At 38.6% G+C, this 25,651-nt stretch overlaps 1 protein-coding gene across 4 annotated transcripts in view; it reads right to left on the bottom strand.

The window, feature by feature from the left end:
• The window catches only part of DMD (dystrophin), a 950,620-nt gene extending 926,523 nt beyond the window's left edge, over positions 1-24,097 (bottom strand). For 3 of the 4 annotated variants that reach the window (XM_030448312.1, XM_030448319.1, XM_030448327.1), the window contains exon 1: positions 23,778-24,097. In XM_030448312.1, the coding sequence (XP_030304172.1) occupies positions 23,778-23,820 (43 nt within the window). In that variant the 5' untranslated portion in view covers positions 23,821-24,097. The remainder of the gene's footprint in view (positions 1-23,777) is intronic. The other variant, XM_030448333.1, reaches the window with a different exon arrangement.
• Positions 24,098-25,651: the final 1,554 nt, after the last annotated feature.

Below are 25,651 nucleotides of genomic sequence, written 5' to 3'. Positions count from 1 at the left end.
GATATTCAGTCTTACTCTTACCTAACTTTAGTATCCACTCCCCATATAAATGTATTGCAAGTTTAATTGCAAGTAAATACCACTACAAGGAAACTATTAGTTCTTTGCTGGAAATGAACCTTCTCATCATTTCTACTACTCTTAATTGCACTTTATCAGGTCTAATTGAAGCGAAGTAGCATCAGTTATTTTATCTTAAACTATAAAATTTATAACTTTTCTTAACAAATGGATTGATAGCCATATAAAAATGGAGATTTTTACCCCAGGTATTTCACTGCATGTTATTATACATTTCAGAATCCAAGCCACACTGAATTATTTTCCCCTCATGGTTAAAAAATTATGCCTTCTATTATTTTTGCAATCACACTTAAGTGGTTATTAATAAACCAGACCTCACAAACTTTTGCAACAAAATTTTACTGTTTCTTACCTTTTGAGGAAAAAATCCTCATGGCTTTCAATGATATAGTCAGTTATTTTCTTTGTAAGTACTTTTTTTGTGTGTGTTTAGAGTTTTTATAATCTACTAGTTGTGATAAGAGTTTCACCATCCACTGAGGAACTGTAAGGTTTGGAATAGCCTTTAGCATCATCTTTGTACTTGCCAAACTAAAGGTCCTAGTTTTTTTCTTTTCTATCCATATTTTCCTATCTTTCTTTTTATTCCTAGCCAATGGTGCTTCTTTTTCACCAACATCTGAAAGTCTGTACCTCCGTCTTCCACTGGAATCTGTGCATGGCAGCTGCTAAGAACAGTTTAGCAAAGAAAGCACAGGAAGAAAACATTACTTAGGACTTTATCCTTAGTGTGGATTATTTCTTTGAAAGAGAGAAATCATCTATGTGGTACATATCAGACACCAGCAAGCCTTAGACCAGTTGTCAACAGAAATCTTTCATAAAAGACCCAATTCAAAAGAAAGTCAGCTATTATTATCCTGAAAGGTGCAGAGACCCTAACTCTAGTTTGCTGTCAATCATTGCTTTAAGTCCAGACTACAATTTAAGTTTCTTCTCTATTATGCCATTTTAAAATAGAACACAATCTAGAGAAAAGTAAAATAAAATAAAATAAAAATTAGTATTTACTGTGGAGCAAATCATTACTGATTCTTAAACAGAAAAAAAAATCTTAAAAAACCCTATTAGCAATCTAACTTTCATTAGGCTTTTTTTCAGTCCTCAGCAAGTTTTCAAGATATACAGCAATGCTGAACAGAAACATTTAAATTGGTCAGTCAATTTTGAGAATATGAAAGGAGATGAGAATAATGAAGACCAAGACTTTACAACAACCATCTATCATCTTTGAGGGTATGTTAGATTTCCAGTGTCACACTGATTTTTTTCAACTATTTTTTCTTATGTAATGTCAACACTAAGTTCGTAATACGTTTTCAGAAGACAAAAGGTGGGTTATTTTTTTATACACTACTGGATACAGTCCTGCTAATGCCTAAAGACTGAAACTTAAGTGACAGTGTTACTAACAAATTAGTAACTGCTTTGTGAAAATCTTTAAGGATTTTTGAGATAAAAGTATTTAACCATTGAGATATTTATCTCAATTCTAAAAAGCTAAAGTTTAATTTGTAGTAATACAAACCAAACTATTAAGCTTTAGTGTTACATTGCCACTGATGTAGTGCCAATGCTCAGGCCAATTTTCTAGATAATACAATAATTACATTGTCTTACAGATTTCCCATACATGAGATAACAGATAAACACAATTACATTTGCAGTTTGAGCTCTAATGTAAGCATTTTGACAGCAGGATACACTGAGGATTTTATCAGTGCAGTTTTATTCTAAGAAACAGAAATCAACAAAGCCCCAGAGAAGGGAGTACTTAATTTTTTTAGAGACTGGGAAAGTAAACCTCAGAGGTATCTCTAGGAGTTCACCTGGGTCCACTGTTCCTCCCTGCCTCCGTGTTCAGTCAATAACATAGCCAGAACGTGGAGCCAAGTTGCCTTTGGATCTGACATGAACGTTCTCATGTGAAACAGGAAAAAACTCCCCTGATGTGAATTCAAACAGCCAAGCTTTTCATGATACCAGTTTTGCATAGCTTTCATTGGAACATACATTAGAAATCATGCCACAAACCTCTACTCTCTTAGTAAACCCCAAATGGGTCAAATGCAGAAGCTCCTGGCCGCATGCTTATTAACTAATCACCTGAAGAGAAACAACCTATCTTTACCACTAAAAAACCAAAATCAATGTATTTCTATGGATTACCCACCAAATCACTCTTTTGATGGAATTTTGTGCTATGCTGCACTGCCCTTCACAGACATCTGCTTTACTGTGTCTTCTACAGGACAGGGTGCTTTATTACCAACAACAACCAAAAGTTCACACAATAGACAGTTTTCAATGTTGTACTGTTGAAACATTGCTTCTCCCCTCACCCGTTTTGACAAGAAAGGGATAGAGAAGAATTACTCAACTGTGTTCTCTTCCAGTGTTGAACAGAAAGCTTTTAAGGAAGAAGTCTTTCTAATACCAAAGCAACACACTGATTATTGGAACATAAATGACTCTGATAGTGCACTAATCTTTCATCTGCAGGGAATCAGACTCTCATGTTGATCACAGAGGACTAGGAAATTGTCTCTGATCTTTGAGTCTATTTTTAAACATCACAAAACAGCAATAACATTAGAAAGAATTTCTTTACGAAGAGGGTGATCAAGCATTGGAATGGGCTGCCCAGGGAAGTAGTGAATTCTCCATCCCTGGAGAGATTTAAAAAGAGACTGGATGTGGCACTCAGTGCCATGGTCTGGTAACTGCAGCGGTAGTGGATCAAGGGTTGGACTTGATGATCTCTGAGGTCCCTTCCAACCCAGCCAATTCTATGATTCTATGAACTTTTAGTACAATTCACCAGACTTGGCCATCAGCTTTAATGTAAACTTGGGCTTTTTAAAAGAACTACTGATTTAACCATATGTTAAAGCACAAACTAACCCTAAAATATTCATGCACTTGTTGTTACCTGCCCAGGGTCCTGTTACTGCTACAGTTTCAGCTATGAGACTACCATTGATCTGTGTCTCCCAGAAGCAGAAGAGTGACATGGACCATCTCTAGCACAGGAGCTCACAAAGCTTTCACTGTGCTTGTGAACAAGAGCAAACTATGTGCTCTAAGCAGTAGTAAGACTGCTTTCACCTGTGTACTGCACAGTCAGCATAGAGAAAAAAATACAATAAAACGCTTTCTGATTTACAGACTATTTTTTAAAGGCCCTACTATTGTTTACAGCCACTTCACAACATGTTTTCTGTAAACCAGCACAAATATCAACAAAAAATACAGTCCCCTCAGTGGTGCAGGGTACTTAGGGAGGTGGTAAATGATGGCACTGCCAGAGAGGCATCACCCTTTTGTGGGCAAATATTGCCCCTGGCAAGGGAAAGGAAATTTCTGTGTCTTCAATGATTGCTGAGTGTTTGGCCTAAGGTCTAAAAGGACACACTGAAATCTTCTTAATTCTATCACATTTACTGAGTCATACTTCCCATCAAAACCATCTCTGAAGTATCTGAACCAGTCAAAAAGAAATACCAGACATAATGAATCAGGAGTAATTTGGCCCTGATACCTGCAAAAATTCTCACTGAAAAGGCTGATTCACTGATCAGTGCAGGTAGTGCCATTCAGGCTCCTAAGTATTCACAGCTTTTATTCAGCCATGAATATAGATCCTAAAAAATGTATAACTTATTCCTGTTGGAGAAGCTGATATTTGATCTACTTATTTCCATTAAAATTTATTATTCTTACACCAACTGTCATTTCCAGTAAAATTTGTCTGTTGTCTTCCAACTTGCAGTCACAGTCAACTCTGCCTTTGAGAGCTAGGGGGTACTTGAACTCCTAATTGAAAATGCACAATGAAACCAAATTAATCCCTTTTACAAAATAAAACCTTCTGCTCTCTGATGAATCTTGTTAAAAGGAGACTAACAAAGAGTAAAGTAGAAGTTGGGGGTTTTTTAATAACAAACTCCATATTTATGGTCTCCTGTTGATGTTTTTCCTCAATAAATTGAAGGAATTCCTGGAACGGATTTATCCCTGTGGAAAGTTTAGGTTATTTATTTGACATTTTGGAAGATGCAGCTTTTGCTATAATAAAGCTAAATGCCTTTATTCCTTATTTAAGATATCTCCTTTTATGTTTGTACTCTATAATCTGGCTCCATTGGCCCTTATTACAGGAAATGCATGCAGAAAATAAAAACTTGATTAAAACTGGAAAGAAGCAACATATTCACCATTCTGCCATACCCCAGGCTCAGCAAAATATGTACATATAGAGTCTATATACCACCATATTTGATTTGTATACTGAGGTCTTTGGACTCCCACAAGCCTGTCATCCCCTATGATGGCTTAACAGCTTTGTATTTCTCAGCATGAAGTTGCATTCTGTGCAGTGTTGGTTTCAACACCATTATGTCAGAAAATAGGCCTTTTCCCATGTTCTCCCAAATGTCAGTCTGCAACCACTATTTTGTATTTAGATGTTGAGTTGAAATTTCAGGTGGCTACTGCCATTTGCAATCTATTTCACCAGTGATAATGGGAACCCTATAAACTCCCTGGCCCCTGCTTTTTTAAATTTGATTTGGAGGAGGGCTTTGGCTGAAATCTCTTTCCTGGTAGACTGCCCACAGTAGCGCTTTGCCAGTGCTCCTTGCTGTCACCATGCTGTACAGTCACTCAGGGCAGGGCTACGTGGAGGGCTTGAAAGCAGCCACAGAGGAAAACACTGTCGCAATTCATAGTAAATGTCCTTGTGGGCTCTGGAATGTTAATGTGCTGCATACTGCAGGGAGAACAGGGCATCCAAATAGTTTCATACTATTATAAGGAGTTAAAAATTGCTCCCTGGTAACTATTTAAAGGTCAGTAGTTACTTTTTGTATATATATAGTGCATGTATTCAGCTATCAGAAATCTGGTGCAACATTGTTGGCCATAATGGGAAAAGTTGGACAAGTTCTAAAAGGGAATCAAAGCCTGGGCCAGATCCTCAATTAAAATAAATTATATACATGTACAGCAGTAGAAGATATTTTCAAGACTGCAGAAGACTGTGTGAGAGCAAGAGTTAAGTGACAAACCACCACTGGCATGACTACAATTCTAACTGTACCTGTCCAAAATATTCAAGAACTCAGTTGAAAATAATAGAAAAACAACCCATGAATTCTTGATTTAATGTGCCAACTCGCTTTCATACAAAATTCACCCTCTTGTCTTCAGGGAAAATGAAACTGTAAAAATAATAGGTACATACTCTCTGCTTCTCTGTTTGGTCACAAGTAGAGGAAAAATTTTGAAAGGGAGTAGGAACAAGGGAGGATGTTAGGTAAAGGGGAACTGAGAAAACTGTCAAAACAAAAGTAAAGCAAAAAAAAAAGGAATAAAACATACAGTCCATAAGGATCAAGACTCACTTATTTGTAATTCTGAATAACAGAAACTAATACTGGAAACATTTGCTGAGCTGCATTTGCACTTTTTATTGTAAAGGTCAAAGAGATGTGCAGTGGTTTTGCAAAAAAAGAAAGTAACTTCAATAAGGTCTATTACTTGCTATACTTGCTCTGTAAACCAAAGAGCAATGAACTGTACATTTGGGGACTCTAAGGAATTGCCTTTATAGCTGAAAGGTCAAAACAGAATTTGGAAGACCAGCTATTAAGTTACATGGTCTTTATGTATCGTTCACAGCTTTCAAGTGAATTTATAGGAATTCCCATGTTGGATAATAGCAATAGGGTTTGTTCTCTTTTAGTATTTAAGTAGGAGAACCCAATCCTTTTTGCATATAATCCTACCCCCACAACACGTGCAGTCTTTTAAGAGTATTTCCTTGCTTTTATATGTCTCTTTACCCATTCAAAATGAGTGCAAGCCTCATTAGCACTTCCCCATTCCAATTTCAAGGCAGAAGGTGCCACAAGAGCAAACATGCAGCAGTTAGGTTAGGGAAGCTGACAAAGATGTGGTAGCTGTCCCATCCCTTACATTCTTTATGAAAGTACTGCCAGTCCATGGGAAAGCTCTGTGAAGTTGAATGAGTTGGCAGGAGGGGTTGGTGGTAAAGGAGCTGCAGTGAGAATGTCATCTATGTAAGCTGCACACAACATGCTGACATTTTGTCTGGGACACAGCTTCAGGATACTGTTTCACTGTGCTGGCTGGGCAGGCACTGCTGCACTCCCTTTCTGCCCAGAAAAAATGAGACTGAAGAACAGATATACCCACAAATAGAGTTTTTCTACACTTGGGCACTGAACTGCTGCAGTCTTCAGTGTTGAATTCTAAAAAACATAGCCTGATGCGCTTCTGGGAACAATTTCTCTGACCTTTCCCCTCTTTCCATACAAGGGGCATGAACAAAATAAAAACCTCTGTACTTCCTACTTAAATGGAAGCATTACAACCATTTTCTTCTTTGGATGCTTTATCCAGCTCAGGGTGGCATAAGAAGGTAGATCCATCCCCAGATCTGTCCCCAGCCAGAGTCATAGGGAGGAATTAACAACTGGAGCTTTGGACCTGGGAAACTCATAATGATGAAATGAAGATTTTTACAATGGAAACACCTGACAGCAGTCATTACCCAACAGCTCTAGATTAAAATTATTTCTTCTCGTGAGTAGAAAAACAAGGCAACTTCTGCCATTTTTGTGGCAAACACTGTAGCCATCATTTCTGCCAAATAGGAATGTTCATCCATATGGTTCATTAGGATTCTATGCTTCAGTTAAACCAGGTCAAATCTGTTTAACTTCTGTGCAGTGGGAAATATTTGAAGAAGGTCTGTGCTAGGACCACAGATTGAACCAAACATCTATGCAGAGCAACGGCAACAAAAAAAGGTCTTCTGCCCTAAGTATCACTAGATAACGAGGATCTAAATGTGTCAGGGCTTATTCTTGATTCTATTACTAGGTACAGAAAGTATTGTTATTCCTAGGTATCACAGAGAAGCAGTTCTGATGATTACAGGAGACTAGAGGCTGGAACCTTTATGCTGAGAAAATACCCAGCAAGAACGGAGTCTCACTGAAATAAAGCTGAACACAAAATAGGGTTGGTAGAGTACTGTAAAGGGAGGCTGAGGAACAGAATCAAATATAACTACTGTAAGTTTCCAAGAATAAACTTTTGGTTCAACTGATAATTTACAGACTTTGGATGGTTTTCATGGAAAATCCATTGACCTGTATCTCTATTCTAAACTAATTATGATTAGGACACTCTTTGTAAAGCAAGCATAGAATTATAGAATTCTACAGGTTGCAAGTGTAGAAGTGTAGAAGGTTGCATCCTTCTAGTCTAACACAGTCCTCAAAGAAGGTCCTCTTTCAGAGTTATACCAAGTAGATCAGGGCTGTGCCCAGCTGAGTTTTGAACACCTCCAAGGAAGAGATTATAGAACTTCTCTGAGCAACCTCTTTTTATGCTTAATTGCTGACAACCATAGTTTAAAACTAAGTATCTTGTCAAACTTTTTATTTTGGAAACTTGTTTCATCCTTTCCTTATACACTCCTGAGAAGAATCTGACAATTTTCTCCATTTATTAACTACCTATTAGGTAGCTGAAGACAGCAATTAGATCCCCTTTTAGCCTTTTCATGGCTAATTAGTACAGTAGCTTTAACTTTCATCACAAGGGACAACCCAGTTTTGTACTCAGCACTGTTCCTACATTTTTGTAAGGGTAGGATTTTAGGCCTTTCTCAATTGTAATTATCTATGGACCCAGCTGTAAGTAAAAGGATTTCTCTCTTATACATACAAATTATATACATATACACAGCATATTATATAGTTAAACCTGTGCAGAGTTACCTAAGTTCTCTAAAGATGGCTGAAGCAAACTTGAACACTGGTCAGGGAAACTGTAAGTGGTACAAGTTAAGCTTTAACCACAAAAACTGAATTATGTAGCATGTTTAAGCAATACAATGAGAATAACACATTTATGATATAGTCCTTGAAACCACTCCCCAAATTCTGACCCAATCATATCTGTATTAACAAGAAAAGAGTGAATCCACATTAGCAAGTGCACCTGTGAGTCAGCTGCTGGTTGAACTACACACAACCTCTGTGCAAGTCTCCTGCAAGTTGGATGTTCTAAATCAAGGAAATTATTAGTTGTGCAAATACCTTTTGAGTCATTTGTAGGGAAGCTAGAAAGAAGAGGAAAGGGGTCCTATCTTAGATCCAGAATGTTCTATATTATTATGCAATAGAAACACTGATGAATTAGTGAGAGAAAAAAAGTGAAAGGAATGATTTTCTATCAATATCTTAGGTAAAACTCACAGAGAACAAAAAGGAATTTTTTGTTGTCTAGAGATGTCACCAGAAGTTATCTCTACAGTCCTGAGTATGAATAGTTCCTCAAGGTATGGCAAGGCATGGCAAGTCCTAAAGTGTGCTGGAAAGGCTAGTAAGCCTTATGCTCTCACAGAGGTGTTGAAAGAGACAAGAGGGATCCTCACTGGATCATATTTCATACTTTCTCAATGTAACCATTATGAGAAAATAAAATTATTCTTATACATGTATAGCACGCACATCAGTCTTTGAATGGTAAAAGTATTATGTAATGAAACCAAGACTGGACTGGAAAATTTACACAACATCTTGTCACTAGCAGACTTAAGGGCTCCCAAGAGTTTAAAGCAGTGCAGAGCTGAAAGAACGTAATGGGAGGCAAATAATACTGATCTTAAACAGGCAGTGAGGTCACTCACTCTGCAAGCTCCAAGGAAGGAGAGAGAAATCACTGGCACTCTTAATATTACTCTTAATTCAAGTAAAAGTTTTTATCAAAAGAAACACTGGAACACAGCATTATTGCACTTACCTAAGGCACATGAATTAATAAATCAAAGAAGCTGCAGTCAGTCAAGTTTGATAATAAATGGCCAAGGGAGAAGATTTTGAAATGTATTAATATTTTGTAGTATTGTAACACTAAATGTGGTATACATTAAATATGAAAGCAGTACTGAATTTCTCACTTTCTTTAGGAGAATACACTCCACTGTTTCCAAAACACGAGGGGAAAAAAATATTATTTTTCCTAATATCACTGAAAAACTTTTTTTCTCCCAATTGAGAATGTTAATTATATTCCCAGGAGAAATTTCTATTTTTTTCTATCATCTTTTTTCATTGGTAACCAAGTAACTATCAAAAAGAAAAACTGAAAACACAGTAAGAGGCCCCTAAGGAAAAGAGACAGGAGTTTCTATGAAGGATCAGGAAGGGATTAAATATATAGTCAGTTATCGGGAGTGATTCTGGGAGATTTACTAGAAAACAAAATCATCCCACAGCTGAAGATACTGGAAAGTCTACAAACATGAGGAAGATGAGGAGACATGCACCCTCATCATGGGGAGAACTTAGCTTATTTTTCTTGGCTCAAAGCAGTCTCACTGTAAAGTGAGACTTCTGTTCTTTAGAGATATACAGTAAAGGACTACAGGAGACAATTTTTGATACCATGGAAATAAAATCCATGGTAACTCCTGTTTGTTTCCTGATGGCTAAGGCTCAGTGAGGACTCGTTTTGTTCTGTTCTGGTGTTAGTCTGCTAACATGGTAAGGGAATAAGATCCTTTCAGAAAGAGAAAAGGGGTACATGTATCTTGCTGATGATTAGGGGTCAAGCCTGGCAGTGCAACTGCTATGATGGTTCTTAGCAGTAATAAGGAAGATACCTAAATAAAAGAAAAGAGGGATTCAGTATCAGTGGTGACAGCAAACCATGTTACTACTTCAAAAACTTCAAATTACTGACAGTAAAAAGAGAATGAAGAAAGAGGCTGAGCAGGACATTTGTCAGTGGTCCCTTTACCTGCAGTGAAAAGCAACCAAGCCCATTCCAACCTTCTCAGCTTTTTGTACCACGCTGCAACAGGCCCCACAATGTCTTTTATTCAAACTATGTAAAAACTGAATCTATTTTTTTTTTTCTGGTGAGGTGGGAGGGTGGGGGTGAAGGGAGACTCATGGCAAATAAATGAGCAAGGGCCAGCACCACGCAGGCGAGGGAGCAGTCTGGCACCAGCACTGTGACCCAAACAATGGATAATGGGAGGATCACCCTGAAGGACCTCCTATGGCCCTGGCCCCATTGAAACTCTGGCATTCCTCTCCTCCCTCCCTCAAGCCTCCAGTGAATACATCCCTGTTTCAAAAGTACGTGGGTCTGTCAGGCTGCAGATTGCACCCAAATCTGAGCAGCAGCATTCCCTCCATGACTTCCAGCCTCTGTCTCAGAAGGTGGATATATATAATTCACCCTCTATGTCTCAGAGACCTGAAGACACTATTTGTAAGAGCACAGGTGCCCCCCCAGAGACTCCTCCTGGTTGCTGGTGGCTATGGAGGCCTCTAATCTGAGCTTCAATGAGAAAAAGCAAGCTCATACCAAGTCCTATCTATCCATAAACTACACTAAAGTCAAATGTGTATAGTTCAGATGTCATACTTAGGTGTGAAAGCTAAATAAATAGTAGTCACATTACAAGTGAGATCTAAATAAACTTAACTGAACTAATTAGATCAATCAAAATTTATCTATAAACTATAATTTATGCCACACTACCTCAACTAGTCTTGGGGGTTATTTTACACGCAGAACAAGGGGATAGACAGAGACTATAGGTAGACATACCAAAGGGACATACAGCAGACCTGTCACAGAAGGAAGGAGAACTGGCAAGGGCTCTGAGTAAGAAACCTGTGTTTGCTCATTCTTGCTACCAAACTTACCTTGTGAAAACTGTAACTCTGGTAGCAAGAACTTGCAAACCTACCTGCCAGGCAGTAGACTAGAAAGAAACACTGTTAAACTAACCTCCCATTATCTGCTGTTCTTATTCCTATATATTTAGGGTTTTGTCCACTTTTCATTCTTGTGCAAGCTCCTTGCAGACAGGCATTGTGGCACTGCTCCGTGGCTGCTCTAAGTCTCACCCCCTTTCTTGAAACCTCTGTCTGCATTGTCACGGACTGCTTCACTTTTTCTGCTTTTCCAGGAGATCCTGCTGTCAACAGCATCCCCCTACTCTTCAGACATCCATCGTTTACCATAATACTGATTCGATCATAACAACACCTTTTAATTCTTTTGTAGAGAGACATGATAAACCAGGTGCCTCGAATTGCCAGTAAGTGGGTGTGAGTCCACCTGTGCCTGATTAGGACAGGCCCCTATCGGGCATGAGCAAGATCAGGGGGCCAATAAAGGTGGGACACACACCCACATAAGAGACCTCAGCTCACTCTGGTGTGAGGCATGGAGAGGCCAGCAGCTCATCGAGCCACTAGAGCAAGAAAGGCTCTTCCCGCTACACTTCTACCCTGGAAGCGCTGTGTGGTGGCTGGAGTCCTGGAAGAGACCAGCAGCTCGTCGAGCTTCAGGAGCAAGAATGGCTCCTCCCGCTACATTCTTTTATACAGATAAAAATATATTTCTTTTATTCTAAACATGAGAAGATATGAATGCATGAGTAAGTGATCATACAAAGTGGGGGCCTAGGTGCATGTAGTTGTCCCACCAGCGTTTAGCATTGCCAGCTGGCTCCAGTCCTGTCAGCAACTCTGCCTCCATAGAGAAATCCTGTGCCAAAAGGCTCTCTACATAAGGAAACCTAGGGTACTAACTGCATTTGTTGCAGAAACAAGGGATTCACTGATTTTCTGACACAATTCTGACTAGCATACAGCACAGGTATTTTTCTCAGTTGAAAACAATAATGATACTGTGAATAGTTAGGGACCTATAGGAGGGTTTCTCTGCATGTAATCAGGCTTGAGTGTTACACTTAATCTGCAGTTTCATTTTAAGTTGCATTATATTATAGCTTAATTGAAGTGTGTATATGATTTGCCATAAATAATACTTTTATTGTGAATATAATAGTACTTTATATATATACATATTGACAATACTATATCAATAGTAGTTATTATGATTTATATACCCATTCAAATTAGATTATGTGAGACTTAGATTATGAATGCATTTGAGTTATAGTGGGGTCAACTGTACACCTGAAAAAGCCAACTTGCTGCTATTTTTTTTTTGGCCCACATTTATTCCCTTTTTGAAAGATGCTCTAAGTGATGCACGGGTACAGAAACAAATATGCATCTTGTTAATGAGCTAATGCTGGAATTACTAAAATATTCTTTTTTCATTCCCTTCCCTATGATGTTATCAATGACTATGTGATACACTTCAGAATAACCAGATCTTTTGACAGTGGCTATAATAGCTAATAATTGTCACTACCCTTGCTAGAAGCTTCATAAACTCACTTTTGGGACTTGCCTCTTTCTAGCAACATCTTTGTTTCCAGCTATGCGTTCAGCCCTGGCCAGAGCCATAGCTTCTCTCTTTGTAAAAACACCATGTTCCTGCTCTCTTCTGCCAAACTAATTTCAGTATTCATCAACTGAAAAATAACCAGAGTCTTGTTACAACAATTACAAATCCATAAACCTGTCCAGGTCTCAAAATTTTCACATCTTATTGGCAATTAATATCCAATTAATTCTTGACTATGTTAAATATCTACAAAGCAAACTGTTGACACATTAATTTTTATTTCAAACTGCATGCCAGAGACTGCATGCAATAGGCAGCACATTGAAAACTCTTAGCATATTCTGCACAACAGCTCTCCAGGAATGTATTCTCACCAAAGAAACTTGAAAATGAACAAAAAATTAGGGATTTTTACTATGTAGAAAATATAGAACTATATCATTATAGAAAAAAAAAAATATTTTCTGGTATCTATTAGGAAAAGCCCTCAGGCAAACACAGAGGTTTGTGCTGTTTCTGTGTCAGAGAGAAATAGTGGAATTCTAATATGAACTTTCCATGAATGGCTATAGCTGTAAGTATAGCTGTAGACCAAGAAACAGGCAACAGAGGCTGAAAATTATAATACAAAGGCTTACAATAAAATAAAATAGAGAAGATGCAAATTGACATATTGTTGAAGTCAAATAAAATCTAAATTTTGAAGAAATGGGATTAATTCAAGGGATCCTGGAAGCTGTGATATATGTGATATATTCTTTTTCTGGCTCAAAAATAATCTGTCTTAATGAATAGATGTTACGTGGAAGTATATATTTTAAGTTTTCACATCATGAGCCCTCAGGTTTCCAATAGGTTCCTTACTGAGAGCCTTTCCTACTAGAATAGAACTGAATGACTTCTGATTATGTCAGCATTTGAAATATCTCACCTCAAAAATCTTATGCTACATTTAAAAGAAAATCTAAGTAAAATAGTGCCAAAGACACTGACTTTGAGAAGATTATGCTATCAGGCAGACAGCATTTAACTGAGCTACGATGTTATAATTCATATAATTTTAGGATATGCTATTACCAGTTTAAGAAGCAGCTAAGTCTTTCACTGGTGCACTTTAAAAGGTGAGAACAATTAAAGAGAGGTTTATAACATAGGTGCCATAAACAAATACAGTCTGAAAAAATAATGAACAGTTCTTATTACATTTTTTGTTTCCTCCTACTTTAAATTAGTCAAGCAGTATACTGAAATTATCATTGTAACAGAAAATGATAACAAAAATTATCAAAAGATGGGTAAGGAGATGGATAAGGAGAAAGATGTGAAAAAACAAATTTATCTACATCTAGAAGATTGAAGTGAGAAAGTTAATCACATTTCACTGCGATATATTCACTGGCTGTAGATTGGATAACAGCATTCACTTGGAAGGCAACAAACATTTTAAATGGCTAACTTTGAATTCTTTTTTTTTTTAAATTAAAGATATCAGGCTGAAAATCTCAGCATGCTTATACCTACTTAAATGTCTTTCAGTATTTTAATGCATTTTTGCACTAAGTGCAAATTGCGAATGACCCTTCAAAATAATAATTGTTTTCACAGAACATTAATTAAACAATTTACATCACCTAAGACACTTTGCTAACTTTTAATTTTTAAACAAATGCCTAAAAATGTACTGGGGTCACGTATTTAATGGATCTTCAACTTGGACATACTTTAAACAATTAGTTGACATTCTACACTAAATATTAGTATAATTAGCCAGGCTCTACAGCAGAAGGATGTCCAGAGAAGCTGGAGAGTTCAAATGAACACATCCTGGAGATGAGCTCTAAAGTGATTCACAGATAGTTTTTAATCTGGGCACACAGGCAAATATAGACAGTTTCGATGTTTGTGTGCATTCCATGCAAAAAACTGGCATCAAAAGAAACATGGGAGATGCCAAATTTCTCTTTCTGATCACCTTCTGCACTAGTCAGAAAGACTGCTGGCAAACAAAAGCACTGAAAGATCTTTTTCATTGTGACTGTGACGTGCCTATTGGTTATTTGAGAAAGGCTTTTGTGATTGTGAGAGGTTTCTGAAGACTGGAAAGAAATGGCAATCACTTTCAAAAAAACACCAGGAGGATCTGGGTAACATGGAAAGGTGATGAAGCATATCCTCTTGGAAACTTGGAAGCCATTCTTGAAACCATTTCCCAACATATCAAGAAAGAGATGACTTGGAGAAGTCAGAATGGGTTGACAAAGAAGAAATTCTGCCTGACCAACCTGAGAGCTCTTTGTGAAGAGGTGAGTGGCTCAGTGATTGTGGGGAAAGCATTGGATGTTGTTTATCCTGGCTTTAGCAAGGCTTTCAACACTGTCTCCCATAACATTCCCATAAACAAACTGAAGAACAAAGTTACTAAATGGCTAGTGGGGTGTATTGAAAATTAGCTGAACTGCTGCTCTCAAAAGCTGGGACTAGTTGTATAAAGGTCAGCTGGAGATGTTGCAGGAGCCTCATGCAGTTCAACAAGGTGACGTGGGTAGGAACCACCCTATGAACCAGTATGTGCTGGGGGCTGCACAGCTGGAAAGCAGGATTGTAAAAATGGTCCTGGTGGACATCAAGTTGGACATGAGCCAGCAATGTGTCCTTGCAGATATTTCTTCTCTGCTCAAACTTGGCTAGACAAACCTGGAGTGCTGAGTCCAGTGCTGGGCTCCCCAGTATGAGACATACATGGACATTCTGGAGCAAGTCCATGAAAGGGCCACAAAGATGATTAAGTGTTCAGACCACCTTTTGTATGAGGAGAGGTTGAGAAAGGTGGCACTGCTGATTCTGGAGCTGAGAAGGCTCAGGGGTATCCTCTCAATAACTGTAAACACAATGGGAAGGAGCAGAGAAGACAGAGCCAGACCCTTCCCCTTTGTCCCACTGACAGGACAAGAAACAAAGGGCATAAACTGAAATAAAGAAAACTCAATAGAGCTATAAAAAGAAAAAGGAAAAAAAAAACTACTGTGATGACAGTCAGATGCTGGAAAAGATCGTCCAGGGAGGCTGTGGAGTCTCCATCCTTGGAGATATTTAAAACCCAAGTCAATATTGCCCTGAGCAACCTGCTCTTGCTGACCCTGTTCTGAGCCTGGAAGAAGAGTAGATGATCTCCAGAGGCACCTTCCAGTCTCAGCTGGTCTGAGGTTGTGAAATTTCATCAGTTATGGGCTGAGCAGCAGTTTCTGGAAGCACTCCAAGAGAGCCACCCTACCTCTTAGGAACTCTTATTTGGTCAAAAAGCTTCCACAGACCAACTTACTGCACCAGGAAAAAATTAATTCCTTGGTTACTATTTAGACCTAAGATGCTTTTAACTTTCTAGATAAAAGTTTCTCAAATAAGAAGCAAATAACGTTTGTGTTTACTGCAGGCAGATTCAGGGAAAAACTGGCCACAGAACAAATCCTTGTTTGAACCACGTCCTCCCTTCAGTTAGAGGATTACTGCTCAAGTAAACTTTACTTTACATTTGCCTGCAAGTTGTCAAGACCAAAATGAATTAATTCAGCAGTAGCAGCAGCTGGGAACTTGGCAAAATGAATGTTCAGTCAGCTTAAGATAATATGCAAAAACTAGCAAGTCTTCTTGGATGAGGGGAGGGCTTATTTAAAGCAGCTAAGGCAGTACAGCAATGGCTGTGCATGGCTCTGAGGAAAGGGAAAGTCACAGAAGTAGTAAAAAGAAAATAAGAAAGCTGACAGTGGTGTCAATAGGAAGAGCTTGGCCTCCACAACTCAGCTGCTATTCCCTAGGAAAAATGGGCTAGTCCTTACAAGATGAAAGGGTGAATGTTCACCACCATTTAGTTTGTTTCAAAACATAAAATGCTTTCAATTATGGTTTTTAGCTCTTAACAGTTGAAAAGCATTAGTAAGTTAGTAACTGTGGTAAAAATAGCAGTAATTTTGAATTGACTCGGAATATCCATGCCTCGTTTTGAACAGGAAATAGAGATGGACAATCTAATCCAATAGATTTCCTTTCCCTGGGTAAAAATGTGCCCCAACTTTCCTAAAGCTTTTCATCAACCACATAATCAGGTCAGAAATACTACCTTGCTAGGGGAATGTTTTAATTCTAGTAGAGAAATCTGATGCAGTATAGTACTGACTCAACTTATATGCTCTCTAGAAAGCTAAGGGGAATGATTTAAGCAACACCTGTTAAATCTACACTAGCATCACTGAGACATCGTGTATGCAAGGATGCAGACAGCATGGAATTTAAACAATTACAGGGAGAAAAATTCGGATTTGTGATGATTTTGTATGCTTATAAAGCTTTTCTTTCTATTATGTGTTATATATTCTGCTAATAGTCAACTGCTCCTGAAATTCACCATTTATTTCAGCTTTAATTTTCTCTCCTTGCACTTTGAGCTTTCAAAATTGATTTATTTAATTCTTAGGAAGAAGGGAAGGGATGGAATCAGCCCTATAATGTGCTTGTCCTTTACTGACTACTATAAAAGGAATTGTTCTCATGTTGGCAAGAAAGCAAGAATTCTTTTTTGTGAAAAGTTACTTGGCTTCACCTTTTGTTTCCATTCAACATCCAATTCAACTGTAACTTTCTCCTCTGTAAACAGAGAATATAAGAAAAGCTATCTCTTTAATCTGGATCTTCTGCATTTTTGGAGAGTGAGTAACCATCATTTGACCAAGTATTTATACATATGGCCTGAGAGTTTGTTTTAAAAATATCCTGATTTCTATTTTCAGCCACCATCTTCAGGGCTTGAAGGGTGGGGCAGGGAAGAAGCATAAAGCATGTACTAAATCACATGATGAGAAAAGATTGACAGTAAATAAAGTCAAATGATTAGAAGAAATATTTTAATCCTTCTGAAATCTACTGCAAAGTATGAATTCACTCTGGATTGCTAACCACTTTCACTGAAAGAAAAACATCAAAACCAAGTTTGTTTGAATTAGCTATGCTCTACACAACATGTCCACAAACTCACCATCTGTCCATCACATGACAGTACCTCCTGACTTTCTTTTTCCCTTGTTTTTGATGGACAGCTTTAATGAGCTGCTTTTAAGGTGGGCAGTGTGATGCCTCCAGAGCAGTTCCCCTTGGGTCTCAGCAGCAGGAAGCACCTCCATCCCTTTTGCTATTCCCCAGTCCCAAACACCCATGTTGTCCTTTATTATGAGTTGATAGGCTCTACAATTGGAAAGCCTGGAATGTTGGCTTATGAGTTTTCCAAGCCCAAGAATGCATCAGGATAGCTTTAAGTCTAACAGCATTTTTCCTACATTGAAGAAATGGACACAAATCTTCTTAGGTATTACCAACTTCAGCATCAGTCATTTAAATCAGAATGTACTATGAGCTTCTACCCGCTTATTTACAGCATCCATAATATAGGAACTTCACAATAGGCCCTTTAGCACCTCCAGTAATGCTATCTATTTAATATTATTAACCTTTTAGAAAATACATTGCCTGCATTAATTTTCCACCACCTCAGCCACAGCTGGGAATCTCTAAGATTTGTTCTGAACAGTCTATGAAAAATCTTTTCAGAAAAAAACTTTAAAATATATTTAAAAAGAAAAAAAGAAAACCAGAATTATTTCTTTTTTAAAAAAGACATAATAAGGTGAAGGGAACTATTGAAGAATTTGTGTGTGACAAGAGTAGAGCTGGGAGGGAGAAGGATAGATGGACAGAGACCTAGGGAGTTCTCCACCAATCTTTTGATATACTCCATCAGCAGAGTGCTAGCTGGGTCAAAGTAGTAATAGGTTTCACTTCAGAAATGTTTCTTATGAGAAGCTTGCATCTGATAAGGACCAATAAGGAAATATTTCTTTCTTTCCTCTCTCCTTTCCCCTTTAGTTTTTCTCCTCTCCTACCACTTCAGTCCATGACCTTCACAAGAAAATGCTTCTGCTTTGATAACAGGCTGCGAGCCTCCAAGTACCAGCACTGCTTGCTGGGAGAGAAAACTGTTGCCTCACTCAGAATCCAATCAAAACCTGAATATACCAAGTGAAAATAAACCAAGGACATCATTATTACATCTCATTGTGATCTGGCTTGCTTTCAAATCTCATACCCTGTATATCTGAAATAGCAGCAATGCCTCCATTAACTGAGCCTTCCAACACTTTAATCAAAGTATCTTTCTGAATAAAAAGGCAGAAACGTCAAATTCCAATCACCCTTTAAATTCCCTCAATTCCCTGTGCTAGACAAAATTAAAAGCCTTACCCATGGATAATTTCCCATAAAAATCAGCATGCCTGCATGCAGACACTCAGCCATGCGGGTGGGTGCCATTTTTAGAACATGGCAAACACTGGAGGGACGAGAGAGGGAGGCTCCCTGGTGGGCATCCTGGGCTCATGAGTAGCATAATTGATTTCTCACAAGTGGTCACAACTTCCACATTTTATAACCAATATCTGGTATCAGTCATTCAGCAGAACAAGATCATGTACCCAGTCCAGCACACTTTAAAAGTTATTTTTTGCCTGTTTTCTTTCTAAGTTTACATTGAGAATATCAAATTACTGTCAGTCAGAGGAACTAAGAAGCTAAAAGAAACAGATACAAAGGGGTTGATTAGCCTGACTATGACTCTCTCTCATTCTGTGGCACTCACAATCTTACTAGGTCCCCAGGGATGTTCCAAAATCTTTTTACAAACTGAAGAGGTTTATGCTTTCTTTATTAAAAAAAAAAAGGATTCCAGAAGCCATTAGGTTACTTAGAAAACTACTGTAGAAAACAAAACCATCCTTGGGACTAACATAATTCTGTAATGTTTTGTATGAGGAAACTTTTACAACTATATCTTCTTTATTATTAGGATTATGCTAATCTGTTTCTGTTGAAGGTGATGATCCTTTAAAATATTTTAAGAAAGAAATTAAGTGTAAGAGAGCCATTTTAACTGTTATCTTGCATTAACATATTCAAAATTATATGAACATAATGCTTTTGCTCACATAATAGTATTTCTTTCACAAATGCTTACAATACACACAAACTCCTATTTTTCCCTCAGAAATAAGAGACTGTATGCAGCTGATAAAAAATTAATCATAATGCAACGGATTATTTAAAAAATAAAGAATTAGAGACGGGATTGGGAAACCTCCCAAATATTATCAACTCTTAATAATACCCCAAGATGAAAATAGGACTTGTGACCAGAACCAAGAAAGATTATGACTTTTTAAGAATCCAGCCTATCTTCCCATCAAAACACATCATTAAAAATGTTCTGATTTGTTGCACATGTCACAACCTAGAAGGGAAGCAGCTCCGTATGTGTTTTTCTGGGAGGAAGAAGGAGTGTGCTCCCTGGTGTAGCCCAGCTGGCAAGCCACTCTGCAAAGCCACAGTCCACTAACCATTATTTCTGCTTTCCACAAAGCTCAGGCTTTGATAAGGCACAATTATTTAAAATTCCCAGTGCTGTTCTGCTTCCCTTGGCAGTGATGCAGTATTATCACAAGTGCATCCTCCTCGACAGCAACGTGATGCTATAAAGTTCTGCTAAATTTATTGAGGAGTCTTTTTCCAATGGTTAGCTATAACACAGTACAATGGTTATCCTCCTAAATGATGATTGAGCTTTGGGGTAACATTTAATTGAAAATGTTCTGTGAAAATCAACAAGTCAGCCTTTTCAAATCAAGGCTGCTTGGTTCACAGTCCTGTTCAATGTGATTTTGTCTAACAGTAATCCATGACAAATATATATGAGCTTATTCCTATTCCCTCTGGCAATCATTTAAAAATACTTAGCCTGTTGGACAATTCTGAGGCTAAAATAATTTCACAGTATTAGTCGAAAGTTAACCTTTTTTTTTTCAAATATTGTACCTTCTCAGTTACAAATGACTCTCTGATCAATAACTACACTCTATTAGTAACCCAATTAATGCTTTCCTTTAAAAAAAAAAAAATTAAGAAAAATACTGAGAAGGTTAATTTTCACAGGATCACCAGTTTTGTATGTAACACACTGCCAGACTACTGTTTTTTGAATGCAGTTCCCTGAATGACAACCATCCCAGAAAGTGACAGCCAGCTGCAATACCCATGGGCAGCCCGAGGACCAGGGGTGAAGGAGCAGACACTAGACAGGAGTGAATGAAGCACCCGCTTGCACCATCTGGAGAGTAACTTGGAAAGCAGTTCTTTCCTTACATCCAAGATCCAACAAAATTTGCTGCTATCCTCCTCCTATCTCACTGAGCTGTGTTAGGGCACTGAAAATCATGAGGCCCACCAGGAGTAGCTTTCTAAGATGTTCCCCCCAGATATGTGTGCATCACCAGGCTCATTTTGGAAACGTTTCAGTGTGACCCTGCTGCCCTGCACACCCACTGAGACTTTGTGCCCATCAGCAGAACCCAGAATGCATCTAGGAGTCCAGCTTCCTCCAAAAGGGATGCAGGGTCTGTGCTCTGGAATGCACATCGATAAATGGTAATAAGCAGGACATTCTGGGAATTCACTTCAGAAATGCACTCCTGAGCATGAGCTAAAGCATGAACCTACATGGAACCCTGCTACCGTAAAACACCTGGTAAGAGACCTCTTGTGGCCACCAAATTTCAGGCGGGATTAGTTTCTTCACTGGCTCTAGTTTGATGATTAATTCTATTTTTAGTTGCTACTTTGTGCAAATCCAAGCAGAGAAAGAGGATGCCTGTGTGCACTGCAAGCAAAATTTGGTTCCCTGTCAGACTAAGGACACAGACAGAGGATTATATCTGCTAGAAGAAGAAATAAAGCATATGATATTGAAATCCTTAGGGAGGGTGGCTTCCGAGATAAAGTTCACAGTAATCTCTTTTTAATTAAAACAAAGTGAAATTTATGATATCTCATGCTTCCGCCACTTTATTCTTTAGGTGTTATTGTCAAAGACTCTGCAGAAATCTAGAAAGAGACAGGAGGAGTTTCCAGCCTAACTCAGGCAGAAGTAAACACAGAATAGCTTGGGAATAAAAAGTAAAGCTTTCAGTGATGAAAAAATACCTTTAAGATTTCACAAAGGTCATTCTCAGCAGAAGTGACAGAAAGCAGGGAATGAAGAACCTGCCTTTCCTGCTGTGGCATGGGAGAGAGCAGAAGAAAAATGGGTAGAAGTAGATGCAGAAGTGGATAAAGGGCTGGAGAAGGAGCTTCAGGATTGATTTTAAAATCAATGCAGAAGTGTAAGTAACTGCTGTCACCTCTAAGAGCAAAAAGTTTTCATCCAACATAAAGAAAGCAGCAAGGCAAGCACAGGCAACCAGTAAGAGAAGTGACACGTCATGTCTAAAGGCTGAGGAAAAACGTGAGAGAGGATTATTTTGGACACCCTTTGCCACAGTGTGCAGACATGGGCTTTTTCTTCTTTATTGAAATATAACTATAAAAAACCTTGAGAATATTACACAAAAAGATACTGAGAAAAATTCCTTATCCTTTAAAAGAGTGAGTATACAGGTGAGGAAATAATTTCAGCTAAATAATTCTCAAGAGCACTGGGACAGCTCTGTTTCATTTTAAATATGAACACAGTTAAGTGAAATAATTTAGCAAGTGATTTAATGGCTCTTGTCATGAATGTTATTCATCTGCTACATGCAACTCTGGTTTCCTATTCATATTTTTCAAAAGCCCTAATGCAGCTCTTTTTTCTTTCTTTCACCTTCTACATCTTAAGAGTTCAATTATAACTTTAGAGCTTAGCAACAAAGCTCCTTCCTCTTAGCAAGCACCTGCCCAGCTTCCCTTGCAGCAGTCTCCTTGTCAAGGCTGAGGACAAGGAGTCAGGGCTAATATTGTGGCTCCCTTGTAAAGGAAGAAGACAGAAAAATGAAGACAACAAAACCTTCTTATTTCTCTCCAAAGAAGGCTAGTGGAAAATGTTTAGCCTCATGTAGCTTGCTGTATAGCACGCCACCTTGCTCTTGCCAACCAGGAGTAAAACCCCTTAGGAGAAACCCATAACATATCTTCCTCCCAACTCCACCCCAAAGATTTTCAAGAGTAAAGCAATCTGCCTCGTGATTATTTAATACATGATAATGATGACCTGACTTTTCTATCCCTTATTGAACTGCCAGGTTGTGTCCAATAGGTAAAGGGTCCCATCACTGCAGAACCTGGTGCTAGATAGCTATCTGGAAAAATTATAGCTGATTCAAATCTTATTTACTGCACAAGAAAACACAGTTACAGTTTATCTTGGAAAACAGGAAAGCAAACTATTGCGTAAGACACACCTGCACCCTGTAGTTTTCTGTTTTAAGCTTCTTTCTTGTCAAGTGTGACAAAATCTAACATTCTTTTCAGCAAGCTTCATTTGAAATTGGTAAGCACACAATGCATTATATGTTATGGGGAAATAGAACTGTGTGTGTGCATTCCCATGGCCTTTATGATCAGAAAAATAGAGAATAACAGCAATTCTGTTATGATACAGACACATAAGTAAGCTAAAAGAGGAAGAGCAGAAGAGATTATAAAACAGGGGGTGGAGATCCTAGATTAAATTTGGACAATACTGACAGTTTTTTTTTTTCCCCAGCACAATCTATTTTGGAAGCCTGGGTGGGGGAGGAAGGAGAAAGATAATCTGGGAGCCTGGTAGATGGATTTTTAAACTCTGTGTCATTCTTTCATTCTTGGCTTACTTCAGTCTCTCACTCTTAGCATCCTCTGGTTTTCTTCTTATTGCACAGAAAGGATAGCTTTAAACAAACAAGCAAGCTCTAGTCTGGAAACTGTTCCTGTTCTTTTCTGGGAAGCACACAGGAGAGCTCCGGTGTTGCTCCCTTTGAGCAAAACTGACACCCCCTCATTCGCTTGCTACCAGACAGCTCAGTGGCCAGAGAAGAGCTCTCTTACTCTGCAAGTTAATATTAGGCAGTGGAAACTGCCTATGACACTAAAGTTCAAAGCCACTGATTAATCCTTTGATGTACTGCCCAATTATTAGAATAATGAAACGATTTTTTTTTTTCCAAATGTATTGGCCTGTCTTCTCAATTCTTTCTTTTTCAACCCCCTGCTTTAATAAGTGGTGAACCTCAGGAAGAAATGGATTCTTTTTATTCAAAGGAAAGCCAAGTACTGTTTTTGGAGCACTTCTTTTATATATAATGTACAGGATATTACACTGCTAACAGAGGCAAAAAACTTTCTTTATTTTTGTCCCCTTGTGCTCTCCTTCTTTAGACTTGGAAAAGAAACATTTAAAAATGCATGCTGTTAGTGGGCTGTGTAGCACTATACTGCACTGTCAAAGTGAATATTGTGATAAATTATGTCAGTCTGTTCATACTTACAATCATCTTCCACTTCCTCATACCAAAGCATGTGAGCAGACATGAAATTTCTCCACACAGAAAAAAAAAAAAAACAAAAAGAGGAAAAAGAAAACAACGGCAAAGTATTTCTTGGCAAAGTCTATTCCAACTTTGCTGCTCCAGTAGCTTTTGCTGAATTAGGCTTGTCCCTGCATAGCCAGGGATGTGTTCCCACACGAGACCCTGCAGCTCTGAGGAGGGGAGTGCAGAAAGCACCCCAGTGGGATGCAGCTCCGGGTTGGCTGCCGGCTGGGTCTGCGTCCCAGGCTGGGAGAGGCAGGGATCCTCACTTCCACTCAGCCGGCATGGTAACTAATGCCAGTGCTCTTTGGAGGCCCCTAAATGTTTCAAATTCCAGGACCTGCGCAGAAGCGATGTTCTGTGCTTCCCTCAAAACAAAGTTGATTTCCCATAATAGGACAGCCCATGCGCTCGACATATAAGGCTCTGCTCCCAGGGTGGCATGTGCAGTGGATTTAAATTATGTGTTACAGCTTCCCAAGGAACATTTAGTGCTACGGAGTGGGGTGAAGATATTTACTCCTCCCTTCGCACAGTTCTCCTGAGAGCCCTATCAAAGACATTTGCCCTCTCCTCAGCAAATGAACCCCAGCCCAGCCCCAGACAGGATCCTCCCTTTACAGAAGAGGAGCAGAGGCACTCCTGTACTCATCTGTTTTCTCCCAGATTACAACCTCTGTCTCAAGCTGGGGGAAAAATAATCCCCAAAATATCCCCAAAATAGTTCTGTCACCAAACTAAATGTGTTAATACTAACTCAGGTTTTGGTAAGTCAGTAGCTGCTCAGGGAAATAAAAAAGAAAGAAAAAAAGGAAAAGAAAAAAAAAAGAAAAAGCTATTGACTTACAGTTGACCTTTCCACTCCCAACAAAACCACGTGGTGCTGCTGCTATACACAGCCCAGAAACACCCTGCAGAAGAAGCAGAGGAAGGGCTGTATGCAAGCTGCCTCCCACTGCCTCTTCCTAATGACAGGAATATCCCTTCATTCTCAAATCCCAAAAGCAGGTGAGACCCCAGAAAGGTGAGACCCCAAACAGGTGAGACCTAGGCTCATGCTCTCCCCCTGCATTCTGTCCCAGTGCTACCCAGTTTCTATGTGCAGAAAAAGCAGCATTCACACACCTGCGAATGGGACTGTGTTGTCCTCCACACAAACTCAGATTTTTATAAGGTTGCTTTTTACAGTGTATAGTTGGTACAGTATTTATGGCCTTTAGAAATAGGCCATAAGGAATACTGTTACTAATACATGGCTTCATTTGAAAAGTAATTTGAAAAAAAACACATTCTTATGCTGTTCATTATTTTATTTGTCCCTAAAATCTGAGAAATTCTATTTTTCACTGTTAAAGGTTAAAATATCTAGCCATTATTAAGAGTTAGGAGCAAATTCCCAGATTATATGAAAAATAAACACAAAAATGAAATGCACAGTATGCCCTTACAAGCCCTGGCATTTTCTACACTGATAGTCAAATTAATACTCTGGAGAACCTGGATGTACTGTACACACCAACAGACTCCCAAGGATTAATTTGCAGCCCACAGGAACTGCAAGTCATGAACTGATGTAGAAAATAATCTGAAGCAGCACAGAGCACGCTGTGACAGCAGCACCATTTTGATTATTTGAGGGAGAAGGAGACTGAGCAAACTCAGGAAAGGAACTGCTTATTGTGCAAAAGTCCTGTTTTAAAATACCTAAGGTCACCCTTGACAGCACATGCTGTCAATAACTGAGGCCCAGTTTTGTACTTATAGACAGCCAGTGAAAGTTATCTTGAAGATAGGTGTCCAATGCTAGAACTCTGATCCTAAATCTCTGATTA

Source organism: Calypte anna, chromosome 1, assembly GCF_003957555.1.
Source record: "Calypte anna isolate BGI_N300 chromosome 1, bCalAnn1_v1.p, whole genome shotgun sequence".
NCBI classification, from domain to species: Eukaryota; Metazoa; Chordata; class Aves; order Apodiformes; family Trochilidae; genus Calypte; species Calypte anna.
Note: the sequence above shows the minus strand (reverse complement) of the source record. Positions and strands in the feature narration are given on the sequence as shown.